At 38.4% G+C, this 17,289-nt stretch overlaps 1 protein-coding gene across 1 annotated transcript in view; it reads left to right on the plus strand.

The window, feature by feature from the left end:
• The window catches only part of LOC306890188 (uncharacterized protein), a 64,423-nt gene extending 47,221 nt beyond the window's left edge, over positions 1–17,202 (plus strand). The window contains exons 7-10 of the mRNA XM_079449743.1: positions 3,843–3,929; positions 10,038–10,110; positions 15,582–15,677; positions 15,802–17,202. Of these exons, the coding sequence (XP_079305869.1) occupies positions 3,843–3,929; positions 10,038–10,110; positions 15,582–15,677; positions 15,802–15,947 (402 nt within the window). The 3' untranslated portion in view covers positions 15,948–17,202. The remainder of the gene's footprint in view (positions 1–3,842; positions 3,930–10,037; positions 10,111–15,581; positions 15,678–15,801) is intronic.
• Positions 17,203–17,289: the final 87 nt, after the last annotated feature.

Consider the following 17,289-nt stretch of genomic DNA (forward strand, 5'->3'; position numbering starts at 1 on the left):
TTTACCAGAAAGTTTATTTAATACAAAGATCAAGAAATGATCCCCAAACTCTTCAAATTCTCACATCTGATTGATTATTTAATTAAAGAGAACAAAGGGCTGGTTCTCGTATGTTGGGTTACATGGGCTCTGTTCTAAAAAACAGTGAACTGTTTTCTACATAGGCAGCAAGCATCTAAGGCAGCTTTCTAACGGAAATACCCTTTTTAGTAACGGATTAGAAATTTTTAATTGGAAATTGAATAATCTGAACGAGTGTTTTGTTGATTGTGGTGGATTGTGATATTTTGCCATAGAAAATGTTGTTAAAGTCAGTGTTGTGTGTTGCTGTTATAATCACCTGTGCTTTGTAGTTGTGTCTTAAAAAGATGTACTTGTACAGTACCACAACAATGCCAGGTATTTTAATTGTAGACTGGAAAATAAAGAACAATTAAATGCTTTATTGAAGGATAAATCTTACGCATTAAAATTAATTAAAATCGGGTTTTAATTTTGAGGAAAAGGTTTACAAATGTCACGGTGTCTACACACTTAGCTATAACCAAACTCTTTAAAATACCACAAATAAATGGTTCTTCACAGCGATGACAGAAAAAAAGAAAAATTCTCCAAAGACCCATCTACTCAAGGTTTCTAATAAACACAATTCTTCATACTACTAATAGTCTAAAGAATCAAAGGTCCTGCAGAAGACCTGTCAGTGAACCATTCATCCAAAAAATGGTTCTTCTATGGTATCGTAAACACCCTGATTTTTAACACCTCACGCATCACACACACAATGTAATATGATAAATATATTGAACCTTCTCGTGATGACTTGATATTGGTCTAACAAGAAAATTGCAATAGTAAATATGCTGTAATATTGAAGTATGAAAACCATTGCATCCCAAGTATGCTAGATCCTCTCTAAAATAGCGTCAAAAGTTTGTGTCTGTGTGTGCGTGCACTGGCCATGTGCAATAATTCAGTGTTACCCCAGCAGTCATTGTAAAAGGCTGTTAATGTTGTTCTTTTGTGTGGGGCTATGGCCATTTTAAACAGCTCCATATGGTGACAAGCATCAGGCTTTGAGTTTGAGAGGGCCCGCTCTCACCCTCTCTATTGAGCGGACCACAGAGGAGCACTATAAGCTGTTCTTTCACACTGCCAATAAAAGACAGAGCCTCCATCTGGCACATACTAAAGCTCACACACACACACAAAATAAACCGACAAAGGTTTCGCTTCACACATGAACATTACACTGTATTTTCATGCTTGTGTTGGTTAAATCTTTTATTTGTGTGTGGTTGTGGTTGTTGATATTGTTTAATGTCTGATATCCAAAACCACACACTAGTTATGACAGATGCAACTACATTTTTCCTATGTAAAGAACATGTGAGTGCAAAATCAAGTGTCATTTTTAGGCATTGCCATTACTTGAGCATTGCTGTACAGAAGGTAAAAATTAAAAGTCTAAAAAGCTTAAAAGTAAAACTCCTCAAAATTTGAGGAATCCTTTGCATTTCCACCACATGATTATTGATAAACCTGAGCAGGGTGTTGCTGTTAAGAGCAGTGAGGATGGGCCACAGATCTGACCGAGACCAGAGAGATTTCTCAATGGATTGTGTGATCTGTCGCCCCGAGACGGGTTTTTAAGAGACGGCTTATGGGGTCAAGGTGGGCTGCCAGCTCTTGCGTGACAAGATACATAGGGCTTTTTGATTTGCGCTGTGGCAGATTACAGGTTGCTATAGTTTCTCTAATGCTCAAATCAAGCATTCAGCTAATCGGCTCAGAAGAGGTTAAAGGCTGCCGCTGATTTGGAAGAGATAAAACTTGGTGACAGAAAATTGTGGAGAGAAGTTTGACAAAAGCATGGCTGCTGAATCTTTGATGTGAAGTGAATGCGGATGGAGACTGAGCTTTTGACCAAACACACTGATGTAATGCTAGACAGTAGTGACTACGGAGAGCAGCAAGGCGACAATAAGTTGTAGTTGTCCCATTACTAATGTTGTTTTCTTGTCCGTTCTCTTTCTTTTTCTCTGCAACTCTCTGAAACACACATGAATACAAAATAACACTTGAAACTCATCACTTGGACCTGAAGTATGTAAGTCAAACCATATTTAGTTTTGAATAGATATTCTGGTAGCATTTTATTTCACAGTCCTGTTCTACATGCACATATTGTTAACTTACTGACACCAACTCCGAACCTAACCCAAATATCCAAACGAATATCAAACCATTTTGTGTTTATATTATGTTGATCAGGCTTAAGGGTTTAATGGTTAGCTGTTCACCCCAAAATGAAAAGTCTTGCTTCATTTATTCCCCTCACTTCAAAATTCAATTCAAGTTGGGTAATTTACATCAATGCATACAATCTGATTTATACTATTTTAGTGCATGATTTCACCCCAGTGACGTTTGGATCTATCTTACACCCGGCGCAATGCGACAACCGGCAAGACGCAGGTGTTTTTTGCTAGTTTCAGCCTTACGCAGTTATCATTTACATGTCCAGCGCCACGTTGTTTAAATAGCAAATGCTCCTGTGCTCTTCTGTTTGCCTATGGGCCTGCTGGTCTGAAAACGGCAACTGAAAGAGGCGTCTTTGCTCCTGCAAATTCCACCATTTAAATAGCAAATCTGCCATGGTGCAAGCGCAACTTGCTTTTAAAGGGAATGGGAGATGAGACTCTGATTGGTTTATTGCACATTACGGCCAAACAACACCCATAGACTCACTAAGAGATAAGGTACAACCCTTTTGGACCATGCACCTGGTGCGCCGACTGTTATTCTGTCATTAAACTAGCCAAAGTGGATTTGAACACGCACCTGCACCATGCGCTTAGATCGATAAAATAGAACCTAATATGTTTAGTGGCCTTTGGTGACCTGTCATCTTACTATCTTTTTAATAGATTAAATAATTGCTCATTGTTATATGTATGTTCTGTTGTTAGTTGACACTGCCTCTTTTTATCTATTGAGATGATTGAGAAATGAATTATGTATTCATAATGACCTGTCTGGCTTGAAAAAGAGGCAGCGAAGTGTCCTTGAGTTCGGCTCTTTTAGTTTGGCATCAGTGAGTCACATTGTGCTGAACTAGCTGGTATGCAAATGATTCAGTTGTGTTCACATGCATTGAGCTGCGGCTAAATCTGCTTATGCAAATGAATCCAAACACAGCTTTTATAGATGCTGCATAAATGGGCTTGTGTGCGTGCGTGCGTGCGTGTGTGCGTTTATAAAAAACAAAATGATTTTGTCATATCTCAAAGATAAAGTCAAGGAAAGTACCACATAGAACAGAAGTGAATTATCCCATTAAAGACCCCATAAAAGGAAAATGTGAGTTACTGTTTAGTCCATGTCTATAAACATTGAGGAGTACATAAAGAACACTCCAAAGGGGACAATGGGAACTTATAGCACAAACATTCAAAATCAGTCAAAAAGTCAGAGTTTATGGGGGTGTACGTTGTTTTTCTGTACGAACAGCTAAAGGCTATTTTAAAAAAGGATTCCTTTACCAACACTGTCTCTATTTAACAACAAATGTCATACGGACAACCACACTTGTCAGGGCATTTCAAGAGGTCTTGAAATGTGCTCAATGACACTGTGCTGAATTTAAACCACTAAGCCAATGTAAAGCTTTAAAGCAAACAAAACTGCTCAGTGTCTTTGTAACCTTTGTAAATGAGGAAAAGTGATTTCAGCGCAGTCTTATTAAGCCCAGGTGGGCAGCGCAGCCTGAATACATCACCAATGTGATTGACGGCAATGCTGGGATTGACAGCTGGTGTGTTTGTATGCGTGTGTTGCAGACGGCGCTCCACTGGGCGGCCAAGCACGGCTGCGTGGAGATGGCGGACATGATGGCGCGTTTTGGAACAGACGTCAACCAGAGAGCGGTGAGAGTTGACAGGAGCCAGTGGCCCTACTGACACGCTCACATTTACACCTCTGCAGGGGCCCCCACACAAACAGACTGAAACACACACCACTCACACAAACATCAACACCATTTAGTGTCAGAGGCCTGTGCTGCTGGTTTGGCAATGTAATGTGTCGTTGCTGGTAAACTGCCGTTGCTAATGAAATGGATCCGTCTATTAATCAAACACGCAGACTCACAGAGGATCTTTATTTAGCTCCAGATTTAAGCTGGATGTGTAATCCCTCTCTCTATTTGCATAAACATGATCTGATGTTTATTTATTCCAGATATACCAACTGTCCGACAGTGAATGCTTTGGACCAGTTCATGCATATTATAATTTACCGAATCTTATCTTGTCACATTCACGGTTGGCGCAAAGGAAATATTGACAGCATCTTTGTGTTTCTGCCAGCCAACCATTCTCTATCGATTACACCGAGCATTCTCTTACTTTTTATTTATAGTTTAATTCAGTCTTTTGCCATCCACTGTCAGAAAAAGTGTAGGGATGGTACCCTAAGGATCCCTTTTGTACCTTTACATAACATAATAAAATGCTGTAACCTTTTGGGTACATTATTGGACCTTTTGTGTAGCTTTAAGCTTGAGTTAAAGGTTTTGTACATGATATAGGTCGTAGAGGTACACAACAGGAACCTTTACGGGTACCACCCCAGCAACAGCAGGTTAAGGCACAGTTTTGCCTGAATGAAATGCACGTTTAATATTATTTTTCAGAATAAATTAGCAAGTTCACAACTCAGACGTAAATTACTGGAAGCAGAATGTTGTTATTACTTAATGTTTTTGACCCCCTCTCATCTGCGGCAACGGGCTCAGAAGATAATGTTTAAAGCCTTATCAAGCACAGTCAAGCACACACTTCTTATTGCCTTCATAATTACATCATTAACTTTTGCTCTCTAATGGTTATGGGGCTAATGGTGCTTTTCAAGTGCGGCAGCCTCTGGGCAGAAATGAAATAAAAAAATCAATAATCCATGAACGCCGTCAGGGTCTGTATATGCCACACTATGTGCTGTCATTCACAAACACAGGAAGCAGAGATTTCTTTCACCATCTGCTCTCAAACTTTCCCTACACTCATTTAAATAGATTTTTTGTGTTGCCTTTATAGATATATATATAATTTTATTAAAGAAACGATTTCTTGAATTTTGTTGTATGTTAATTTTATTAAATTAACAGTTTGTTGAATGGGTTGTGTAGTTTGATCGCATTTAAAGAAACCGCATGGTACATCGACATCTAGCAGTTGAGCTTGGTATCGCAGACTAACGTAGTAACGCTTCTTCTCGGTTTCTTTTGCTTGTTATCAGAAATAATCTACAGGTGCTCTATTGTTGGGGGTCACAAAAGTGCGCATGCGCAGTTACGTTTGTTTAGGTTTTAAGATGAAACTGTCTGTAGTCTGGTACGAGCTGGTGCAAATGATTGGAGGGCGGGGCTCATTTGCATATTCAAATCCACGGTCTGAGTTGTGCGATTGTGTGGAGACGGGGGACTCATTTGCATTTTCATGAATTGCATATACCAAATTTTATGGCATGAACACATTTTTGTCACAGGAAAAATACTTTACACACTGCATGTAATTTTGATGCTTAAAGATGAACATTTTAAGTGTTACAATTATCGACTACAAGGGGACTTTAACATATTGGTTCTTGTTCTTTTTTTTACTAGCTAGACAATAGTCATAATGACCTATCATTTCCTTTAAAGATTTAAATTCTCTTGTGATGTTGTACTTTCTTCTTGTGTTATATTGTCTCCTTTAATTTCTCTGTTGTTTTTGATCCTGACGTCTTTGTCCGGACTACTTCCAGCATGTAAGTGTACACCCTGTTTTATCCAGCCTTTACTTTAGCACTTTAAGACCTACCCATGAGTTAATCTGTATGTTTCTCATATTCAGAAATTCTGATTTATGTTCTTCATATGTGTCTGAGGCCTGGCAAATATTTCCAAAGCCAAATTGCCCATGATGCCAGTGTGAAATTCAATTCTTGACCCATCCTGTGAAATGTACTATGCTTATTGTTCTTTCATCTTTTATTTTCTGGCAAACGGGAGCTGACTCGGGGCCCTTAGACATCATTCTTTCTGCTTTTTTTCTAAAGGGGGTGAGTATCATTTCAATACACCTCTGAAATGAAGCAGGGTTTACAAAAAATATATATTTTAGGCTCTGAATGCAGTCATTGGCTGTTCTTCTACAAGAGAGTATTGTGGGAATGTTAAGAACTGGCATTATCAAAATGAAAACAGTGATATTAAATGACAACCTTCAAAGTAATAGCCTGCTAATGCTTTACCCATTCTGAGTAATAGATGACATACTAGAAGTGAAATGTTACAGTATTTTGTGTAGGAAGATTCTTATCATTTCATTGTCAAACTCCAAACAACCTCTAAATACATTATAACGTCTAGAAACGTGGACATAAGTAACTCTGTTTACTTTTTATGCTTCTTGTCTTTCTGTGCACAATCTTTAACTGCCCGTTTGTACCGATATCTGTTCCGATATAAAAATGTGACATGTTTACACACAGATCACAGATTGGGCAGAGAGAATCATTACCAGCATCATTGGAATTGCAAAATATAAAAACGCATTTTAATACGTAATATTGGCAATTCGTCATATGCTTTGTTACAGTATTATAGAGATTGAGACCCTTGACGGATGCTAAACGCTACATAAGCTTACCCTCGCGCACCGTTGAGCAAACCAAAAAATCACAATTAGAAGTCTTTAAAATGGCGTGGAAAGAGAGTGCAAATTGTTATAAAAAGGCACTAAAAGCAGCAAAGGCTGAGCACCTTTGTAACCTCATAGAAACCAACAAAAACAATCCAAGGTTTCTATTTAGCACAGTCGCTAAATTAACAAATAAACAGACACCACCTGACCTGGCTATTCCGCCACACCTCGGTAGCAATGAATTCATGAAATTTTTTCGAAAACATTTGTGACAAAATTGTAAAAACTCAACCTCCAAATCTGTCCTATGAATTAGCACCAACCATCGCTCCAAAACAAAGGCTCCAGCGTTTTTCACCTATAAAACAGGAAGATTTAATTCAACTTATCGCAACTTCTAAACCTACAACTTGCTTACTAGACCCCATACCAACTAAATTATTAAAAGAGTTACTACCTGTTGCAATTGAGCCCATTTATAACATTATCAACTCGTCAATTAATCTAGGCCATGTCCCAGGACCCTTTAAGATGGCCGTCATTAAGCCTCTAATCAAGAAACCAAACTTGGATCCAAATGAACTTGGAAACTATAGACAAATCTCCCATACCTGTCTAAAATACTAGAAAAAGTAGTGTTTTTGTGCTCAGTTGTGCTCTTTCTTACAAAATAACAACATGCATGAAAAATTTCAGTCAGGCTTTAGACCGCATCATAGCACTGAAACTGCGCTCGTTAAAATTACAAACGACCTGCTTATAACATCAGATAAAGGTAGCATCTCACTCCTGGTCCTGCTTGACCTTAGTGCTGCGTTCGAAACCGTAGACCATAACATACTTCTAGATCGCTTACACAATTATACCGGTATTGAGGGACAGGCACTACAATGGTTTAGATCTTACTTGTCAGACAGACATCAATTTGTCCATTTAAATGGGGAATCATCCAATCTAACGCAAGTAAATTATGGATTACCGTGCTGTTCTCCATATACATGCTTCCCCTCGGAAACATTATTAAAAAACATGGAATTAGCTTCCATTGCTATGCAGATGATAGTCAGCTATATATCTCAAGACCAGATGATTCCTCCCAGCTATCCAAATTGGCAGAGTGCATTGAAGATATACAACATTGGATGACCTGTAATTTCCTTCTTTTAAATTCTAATAAAACAGAAATATTACTTATCGGACCAAAGACACGCAAACCAAATATTTCTGATTTTAAACTGCAAGTTGAAGGATGTACTGTTACTCCAACAAATACAGTAAAATATCTAGGCGTTATATTAGACAGCAACCTGTCATTTCGAAATCACATCTCAAATGTCACAAAAACAGCCTTTTTCCACCTAAGAAATGTTGCCAAGTTACGAAATATTCTGTGTGTTGCTGACGCGGAGAAGCTTATTCATGCATTTACGACCTCAAGACTTGACTACTGTAATGCGCTACTTAGTGGTTGTCCTGCATCATCAATAAACAGACTACAGTTTGTTCAGAATGGAGCTGCCAGAGTTCTAACCAGGTCCAGGAAATACGATCACATAACCCCAATTTTATCAACCCTTCACTGGCTACACATTAAGTATCGTATTGACTTTAAAGTTCTTTTAATCACTTATAAAGCCTTAAAGGGTTAAGCCCCTACCTACCCAACAGAGCTTCTATCACACTACAACCCATCACGCTCTCTAAGATCTCAAAACGCAGGACTTTTGATAATACCTAGAATAACTAAATCCACCAAAGGGGGTCGAGCTTTCTCATACGTAGCACCTAAACTCTGGAATAGCTTTCCTGATATTATTCGAGGATCAGACAAACTCGGCCAATTTAAATCTAGATTAAAAACGCATATTTTCAGCCAAGCATTCACTTAATGCAAAATATGCTAAATAAACCACCAGGAGATGCTGACATTAGATATTATTTACTAGAATAATTGGATTTATTATATAAAACACCATGTAGTGTGTTTTACCCTTTCTTGGGTTTTTCGTTTTTCCCCTGCTGCTTTGGAACAATGTAAATTGTGAAAAGCGCTATATAAATAAAATTGATTGAATTGAACATGTTAGCAAGAAATAGCAAGTTACCCCCGCTGAATTTTTGTTTGATGACTTACAGAGTATCTTAAAAAAGAATCTTAAAATATGTGTACTACTTTTTAGACAAGCTAATAGCACGGTCAGTAAGCAGTATGGACCATGGTGGAGTGTCATTTAAACACTACGATTGTCAATGTCACCATGAGTGTTTGTCAGTCAGTCTTGTTAGAATCAAACCTATTGACTTACCTTGATCTCCATTGGCTCCTTTAGCACCCTGGACAGCCTCTCCAGGGCCCTTGCTTATGTTGAAACTGATGTGAAGCCAAGCACATGAAAGTAACTGTGACCTTTTGAAAAACGTCAATGCTAGGACTAGTGTAATAATGAGGACAACAGCAGAGGAAAGTCGACCGTAACCTTTAGGAAGAGCATTATGATAGTCCTGTTGTGTTCGCTGTATAGCACACTGCGAAGACCGACACCGGTGACTCTGATGCTACAATACCAGTGCAGTAGTACCAGAAACATTTACAGACATGATGATAGACCAGCCACTTCTTACTGAATTACTTCCTAGTTACTGTACGCAGTTAATGCTATGCAGTAGTTGTCAAATGTGATCGCTCTTTCATGTTTTATCAGTCATCAAACGGGTCATTACTGTTATGAGGAAAGATATGGATCTGTAAAATAAACCGACATCAAAGAGATATCAGAGACCAAATTTGCAGAAGTGTTGTGGGATGATATGACTCCCCTGTGGAGCGTTAATGTGCTGTCGTTCACACTTATATCCACTGGAGCTCAGATCATTATAAAACACCGGTCACTTTTCATACATCCATCATCTGTTTATGTTTTACTTTCGCTTTTTCTCCTTTTGGCACCATCTCTTTTACTGTAAGACAGACCTGTCAACTGTTGTATGGCTGGTCGGTGCTGTTTGAAACAGCGATGGATGACTGACGGTATCCAGTGGCGGGTTCGTCCTGTGTTAATGTGCAGGATGTACTGTAGCGATTGTCTCAGCGGGTCTCGCTGTGTGGATAACTGCACGAATACAGAACGTCATCTGCACACAGTGGTGTGTGAAATGACATCCAGCTGTTTTTAATAGCCTTTCACAATGGAGTGACACACATATCAGGACAGCAAGAATCTTTTAACCATCCTCTCTCGCTTGATGTGATATTTAGATATTTGTGTGGGTGTAGGATTCATGCACATTGATATTTCAAGGCTTTATTTCTCCAGGAAAACTTATGTATAATTGTTTGTGTGTTTGCAGGGTTACACACCTCTTCATCTCGCCTCTCTACATGGACATGGCAACATCATCCAACTCCTGGTCAATAACTACAGTAGGTCATTGATATTCAGGACTTTTAGTCTCAGTCCTGATTTGTTTTCATAACATGAAAAGCAACCAATAGAACAATCCACTTAACTTCTCCTTCAAGCCTTATGATTCTACTTTTAAACCAATGTTAGATTGTAATTCAGTTGAGTTCAAGGTCAGCAGAAACATTGGATGTGATGGAAATGCCCCTTTTTTACATCCGGCATGTGCCCATGCATTAACCTTTTTAAAATCCTGCTATGAAATTGACAATCCGATTTACAGTGCACTACATTATATACATTTTATCAGTATGTATGCTAAAATGTATTAAATAATACGCAACTTCTTTGCAAAATTCAACTGCTAAATTGTGGAAAGTGCTTAAATCACATTACTGTAAACATGATTTTCATTTATACAGTATGGTCAGCTTGCCACAGATGCTGACAATAAAATGTAACATGTATTTAACCCGGACACTTCCATTGATGTTCATGACGGAAAATTTGTAAACTTGAAGAACTGGCAACTGTATGCTAGAGAACGAAGCCAGCTCATATTCACAGATGAAATCAATAATGCAGAACAGACGAGAGGAACTGTGCAGTCACAAAGATAATTGGTTTTGGGGGGGAAACGCAGTTACGTCCCCCATACTGTGAGCTAACACTAACTCCTGCTAATGAAGCTAACTAGGGTGTGTGTCAATAGAGCAATTCAAAAGAACAGTCCCGTGAGATTCTGGACGGTGTGTGCGCATGTGTGTATGTGGGGGGGTCTTGTTTGTTAAAGCCCCTAACAGAGAAAAGATGCCCATATGTTGTGTGTTATGTGTCCGCTCGGCCCTGTTGTGTTTGTAATTCACTAAAACACATATGGTTTGGGTCACTATTAGCTCCCACCTCCTCAGTACAAACCACAGAGCTTCCATATGGTGTGTGGAAATGGATACTCCATGGTTTCCTATCACCACCTATGGCTTTCTTGGACCCTACACTGGGAGAGAGAGAGAGAGGCTTGAGGATTGTCCTTTGTTTTGTTCACTTTTTAAAGGCACTAAGAACGTCTAGCCAAATGAAAAATTGTGCTCTTTACAGCATTCTGTTGAGCAGTCCGCTGTGGTTTAGATCAGTGGCCTCAACCGATCACTTTTACACATGTAAATATCATCCACATCCAACTTTAGTACCAACCTTAAGCCTCAAACGTTGGACCATACAGTATGTATCTGATATTTATTAGTCCTAAACAGATCAAGTTTGAGAAAGTTTGAGTTTTTTTATATGAGGGCATGTCACGCAACCTGTCCATGTTGGCATCAGCCTTATTTGGCTGATTTTACCAAGTGACAGATGAATTGGTGCTAAAATACAGTTGAGTTGGATTAGATGCATGACCTTTGACATCAACAACAAAAATGTGGCAAGGGTTTGTTACTTTTGAAATCCTAGCTGTGCCCAATCATATTGTTAGTTAAAGTTTAATATTTGCCATTAGCTTGCAGCTTTAGATTTGTATAACAGGACCAGACTTTCAATACGTTAGCCAAGCAAATTACAGACTACTGGCCTCAGACTTTAGATTAATTTCTGCATTGTAAACATAAAACCCGATAGCAGCTAAACATTGGCATTATCTCTACATCGATGATCTGATCAGTGGATAGCAGTAGGTCTTGGGCTGTCAGTGAATGTTAATTGAGTGGCGGTCACTGATATGCCATCAGTTTGATGAGATCTCCAGTGCCAGCACTTCACCTGGGAACCTCCAAACCAATGAGCCATGCCACGCCAAGCTGCCATCAGCCGCCCCATTCGTACCCCTCACTAGTGGCCAGACTGTTTACTGTTCACCCAGTGACATGCACTGTATATTGCTTACAGAGTGTCTAGGCATACGATTATGTGTTTCATGCAGTTGGTTTATCATAAAGTTAAAAAGATAACAGGGCTTCATTCATGAAAAATGAACAGTGCACGTTTTTGTGTAAAAACTACAAAATAATTTACAAGAATCGTTGCTGAATGCGATACATTCATAAGTGAATTACACACATTACATTTACATCAGGGGCATCACTAGACCCCTTTAACTGGGGCATGTGCCCCAGTATAAATGTTATAATTTATTTTTCAGTGTAATCATTTACATTGATAATTGCATCCCCAGCCAGTCAAGTCCCAGACATTACAGGAATATGTATTGTGTAGGAATATGTATATGACATTACAGTGTAATAAAGTGTATGTTTAGTATGTTGAAGATACTTACATATTTTAAAATACATAAATGTTTACCTTCCCCAGTATTGTTAAACTTAAGGAATAGTGGTTTAGGCAAGGAAAGTTTGTATAGTGCATTGTGTCGCAAGTGATAAACGTAAAAAAAAGGGGCCTGTGCCCCAGTAGAGCTTTAGGTCTAGCAACTGCAGAGCAATCTTAATGTTGCTATGTTTGTTTTACTATTCTGTATGACAAATTGTTTACAGTGTAACACAATTCTCATAGATTAAGTTACTAGACAAAAGGTAGCATGGTATTACTCTAGTTTTTGGTACATTTGATATTAAGGCCATGGTTTCCTCTGGAGTACCATGTATCAAAGTACAACTGTGTTGCTATATATCATGCCTCCACTGCACCAAAGTAAGACAACGGTACTTTTTGTGAGAGACCTGAACCTCTAAATGCGTTTAAAGTGTTCAGAAAAAATCTTCACTGCAGTAATTTCTATTGTACTCTAAGTGAATAATGCTTTATCTTATCTCAGAGAGATCTCTGCATGTGGTTAGGGAACTGTAGATAGTTTAACACAGTTACAAACTGACTGCTTGCAGTGCCTTAAGCAATATAGTTGAACACAGTTATAGGATTACCGCTTTGCGCCTGGAAACATAAGCCTCTCTTAGCAGCGGACAGCTTAAGACCCGCGCGTAACTCTATTAAAGCACACCAAATTTCTCCAGACACAACTGTAATCATATAACTCAGTTAAACAGCTCACAGTTGCATGAGACCGCCGTGACTGCATTGTTGAAAATCACAGCATACGCTCTTTATTAAAACTGCAGTTTTATTAGTTTATTGTTATCAATTCATGTCCTCTGTCGATACTTAGGCTCTGCGCGATAGGGACCACACTGCGCATTTGGAAACATAGGTGTCTTTTTTGCCTTGGTTCTTTTACTCAGTCAGTATTTTTGTATTGCATTTCATTAATAATATCCAAACATCGCCCTTTAACAGAAACTTGTAAAAATGCAACAAATTGTAATTGTATAAAATGATTTGCCTAAAAAATGTCCCCATAGCTCAGTTGGTGGAGAACTGTTTAGCAACACAAAGGTCATGCGTTCTATTCACAGGAAACACAAACTGGTTGCACTGTTAGTCCATTTAGAAATCTGTCCCTGAAAGCAAAAAAAAATTCTTCTACTTATTTTTTGTCAGGATGTTTGTTTAGACCATTTGAATGGAAAAGAAGACCTACAAATTGTAGGCTCCCTTTTGATGTACTGTAAATATTTTAGATAATATTTTTGCAGTAAACGTTCTAGTTCCAAACATAAAACCTGGAGAAGGATCTTAGTGCAGATAAAAGTCTTTAATAAATCCAACTGTAACCGATAATCCATGACTGACAGACAGACAGACAGACAGACAGACAGCACCCCATATTAGCTACATACAATAACCAACAACTAAACACATGAAACACCGTGATATACACAAGAACTTAAGCCTAACACGGCACACCTGAAGACAATGAAACAATAAACCAATCAGAACAAGACACTAAAAAGAACTACAAAAACAATAAAACAACAACACGGGAACTAATGCATACACAAACAAAAAATCCACAATAATCGGGGAAACACAGACAGGGATCATGAACACCCATCAGTGTTCGATCTTTCATCTCTGTGTATTTAGATACGCTAATGCTTGTTTGTTTGTTTGTTTTTGTTTTTATTTTATTTCCTGGTCATCAATTACAGTAGTTGCAAATGAAGCAGTCCCACTGACTGCCTGTTTCAATGGGAAAATGCAGCTCTTAATGGATTTTCAAACAGTGTGCTTAAACCTCCTTGACTTTGAAAACTTCTTTGTTTATTTATGTAAATATTTTATTATGTTATGTATACAATCAAACAAAAAAGTTATTTCAACCCATAGTTGGGTCAAATGTGGATTTCTTTTAGGTCAATTCAAATCAGACAACCCAGCATTTTGTGTACATATTTTTCTTTGAGTATATATAGTTTTAAAGTCTCAATTATTAACTTTTGTAGAAATAAAAAGACTTCTAACGGCATCAATAGATTGCTGGTCAAAATAAGGTGTTATTTATGTAGATTCATCTGTCAGGCAAAGCAGCCTCTCTGAATCTGAATCCCCAGGAATAGAATCTGTTGTATATGAAAACATGGACACTCTACATAAAAATAGTGGATGTTGACCTTAGCGTTAACGCCCCCTCTCTGCCCTATTCTCGCTTTCTGTTTCTTTATGTTGCCTGCTCTCTTTTCAGATGCATAATCTCCACCTCTTCTTTACACTGTTATCTCAAATAATTACCCCACCGTATCTGGCCGACTCCCCAGAGGCCGGCATCTTCTCTGTGTATCCAGGCGTGGAGGGATTTCAGATCAGCACTCAGTCTCTCAGCATTCAGCTTCTTATTAAGCACCCCGGTATTCCAGCAGGCCCTAGACCGGCTCAAGTCCATATGGCTCTTACAAGGCCACTGTGATTATGGCTGTGTCCTACAGAGGATAGGAGAGAGGAAAAGTCTGAAATAAGAGTGCTCGGGTATATTATTTTTAACGACTCCCTAATGGCCGAGATGACGGTGCATTTGTTATTTTTAAGCATCAGTACCTGATCGCCACGTAACCTTGACCTCCCGTGCACTCACACCTTTCTAACACTTTGTGTTAGAAAAAGAGTCATTAATGAAAGAGCAGCCATCTGTGTGTGAAAGTGTGAAGGAAAACAAAGTCATGTTTTATTAATTGTTTCAAAAAGCAAGCAATTTTCAAATATATTTTATGGAATGGCTGTGTAAAATGATAACTGGAAATTTAGAAGGCAATTGAAATATTCAGAACTGGTTTAGATTATACCCACAAGGTCTTTTGTGGGGGATGTAAAGGGGCGTGAATCCTCATAAAAATCGTCCGGATATTCCCTCATGTAAGCGTCCCTGCTTTCTTCACATTTGACTCACAACAAACAGGTACTTGATTATTTCAAGACGCTCTCTTTTCAGATGCACTTTTCAGTTTGTGCTACCAGAATTACCACACAAATTTACAAACAGGTTTTCATTGTTTTAATCGACCATTGGTCAACCCCACTTCATTTTATTTTTACTTTTTAACAATTGTTTGGGTCCTTATTTAACCACATAATTGCTGCAAAATAAAAATGTTTGTGTGTATTTATGAAAATGTGACATCAGACAAGTATCTTTTTCTCTCTTTAGATGCCAAAGTCAATATCAGGGACTATCATGGGAAGATGGCAGCTCATTACTGGAACGGCAGCATGGATATTTTTAACAAACGTGGATCTCATTCTGGTAAGTAAATATCTGTACTTCATGCCTTATGAATTCAGTTTACAGTTTTATGTTGATAACATGGTCAACATCAAGTGCTGAAATGGTTGTTTGAGGTGACTGACAGTTGCTTTCCTCCAATCAGCAGGCAGATGGTCAGGCGGGAGGCGTGGCCAATGTTACGCTCAACTGTCTGCCCTGCTGTCTCGCTCTCGGGGTCACAGGAACATCAATGTGGCGATGTGTGCTCACAGTCCTCTCACCCGCACGAGCCAGACACCTACTCCCTGATTTAAACAGAGACCACTATCAAACCGTACTGTGGGTTAAAATAGTACAAATATGAGTGTTATTATTTAAATTAGTCAAATTCAATTGATCGGTTTAAAAGGAATCCATATATGCACTTCTTGAGATCACTGGCAGAGATCAAACCAAAGGATGGTTACTTTAAATACGTTTCCAAGTTTTTCATACAACACATATTTCTAAACTTTGGTTACTACATAATTAAAGTACTTACCTGTCCGTATTTTATCGTAATGTAATCTAAAACATGGACAAGAAACATTGAGTGGGCGTGTTTAAACTTTTGTCTGCTAGTGCATGCGCATATGTCACCTTTTCTTATGTAGAGTGAATGGAAACAAGTCTGCTGGTCAGTTTAAAGGATTTTAATTGGTCATTTAACTCTTTGCATCTGTTACATCCAATAAGGAAGAAAGCTCGACACAAACACCTGCCAAATCCTCTCCAAAGACCACTCAATGGCTCTACACAATTTGTATATTACCAAGCACTAAAAGAAAATAATTTTCTGCATAATTTCAGTTATTTTCACTGTAGCTGTAATCTCACAGCATTAATATTACTATGAGAGTTGAAATAAGGCTACTGTTTTGTTTTAATACGCTGGAACCACAAACATTTTGGGTTTTGACTTAACAAATCACGAAAATGAATCCACAAGCCTTTTTTTTATTTCCAAGCCCGCTATGTTTTTACAAAACTCCTACAAACATCTTTGCGGTTCGTTTAACTGACAGAAATACCTAAATGTTTATGTCTGCTTTCCTTATAAACAACCCGATTTACACAACTGCTGAAAGGACGCAAAACAGTGTTGTAATGCTGCTGTCCATCTGTTGTGTTTCAGACATTATCTTTGTTTGAAGCTAGTTGTAGTATTTCTCACTTTTAGACCGTGAGTCTTACAGAGGATGACTAGCTAGCGTATGTCATGTGTGACAGTGTGCTGACAAAAGCAGGTCTAAGATATGACACTCAACCTGGACAGCTGCTTTGCATGTGATGTACAGTAACAGTATGAAAACTCTCGTTGGAATGACGGAAGATGATGGACGAACAGAAAACAGATTCCTTTTTATTTATTCCTATTTTTTACGGAACGATTTTTTACAGCTCCGTAAAAACATAGATGTTTTCATTTTACAATCTTAGAAAGATAAATATATTACATTCATGGACTGTCTCTTCTCTGTCAATAAAAAAGCAGGACTTCGTGGAGGTCAAACATCTATCACTCCATCAACAGCAGTCCCTCACACCTGCTTCAGGATATTTGTTTAGGTCGGGATTTAATTCCTGCATCTCTAACACCCGTGGAAAAACA

This window comes from Barbatula barbatula (genome assembly GCF_947034865.1).
Source record: "Barbatula barbatula genome assembly, chromosome: 25".
NCBI classification, from domain to species: domain Eukaryota; kingdom Metazoa; phylum Chordata; class Actinopteri; order Cypriniformes; family Nemacheilidae; genus Barbatula; species Barbatula barbatula.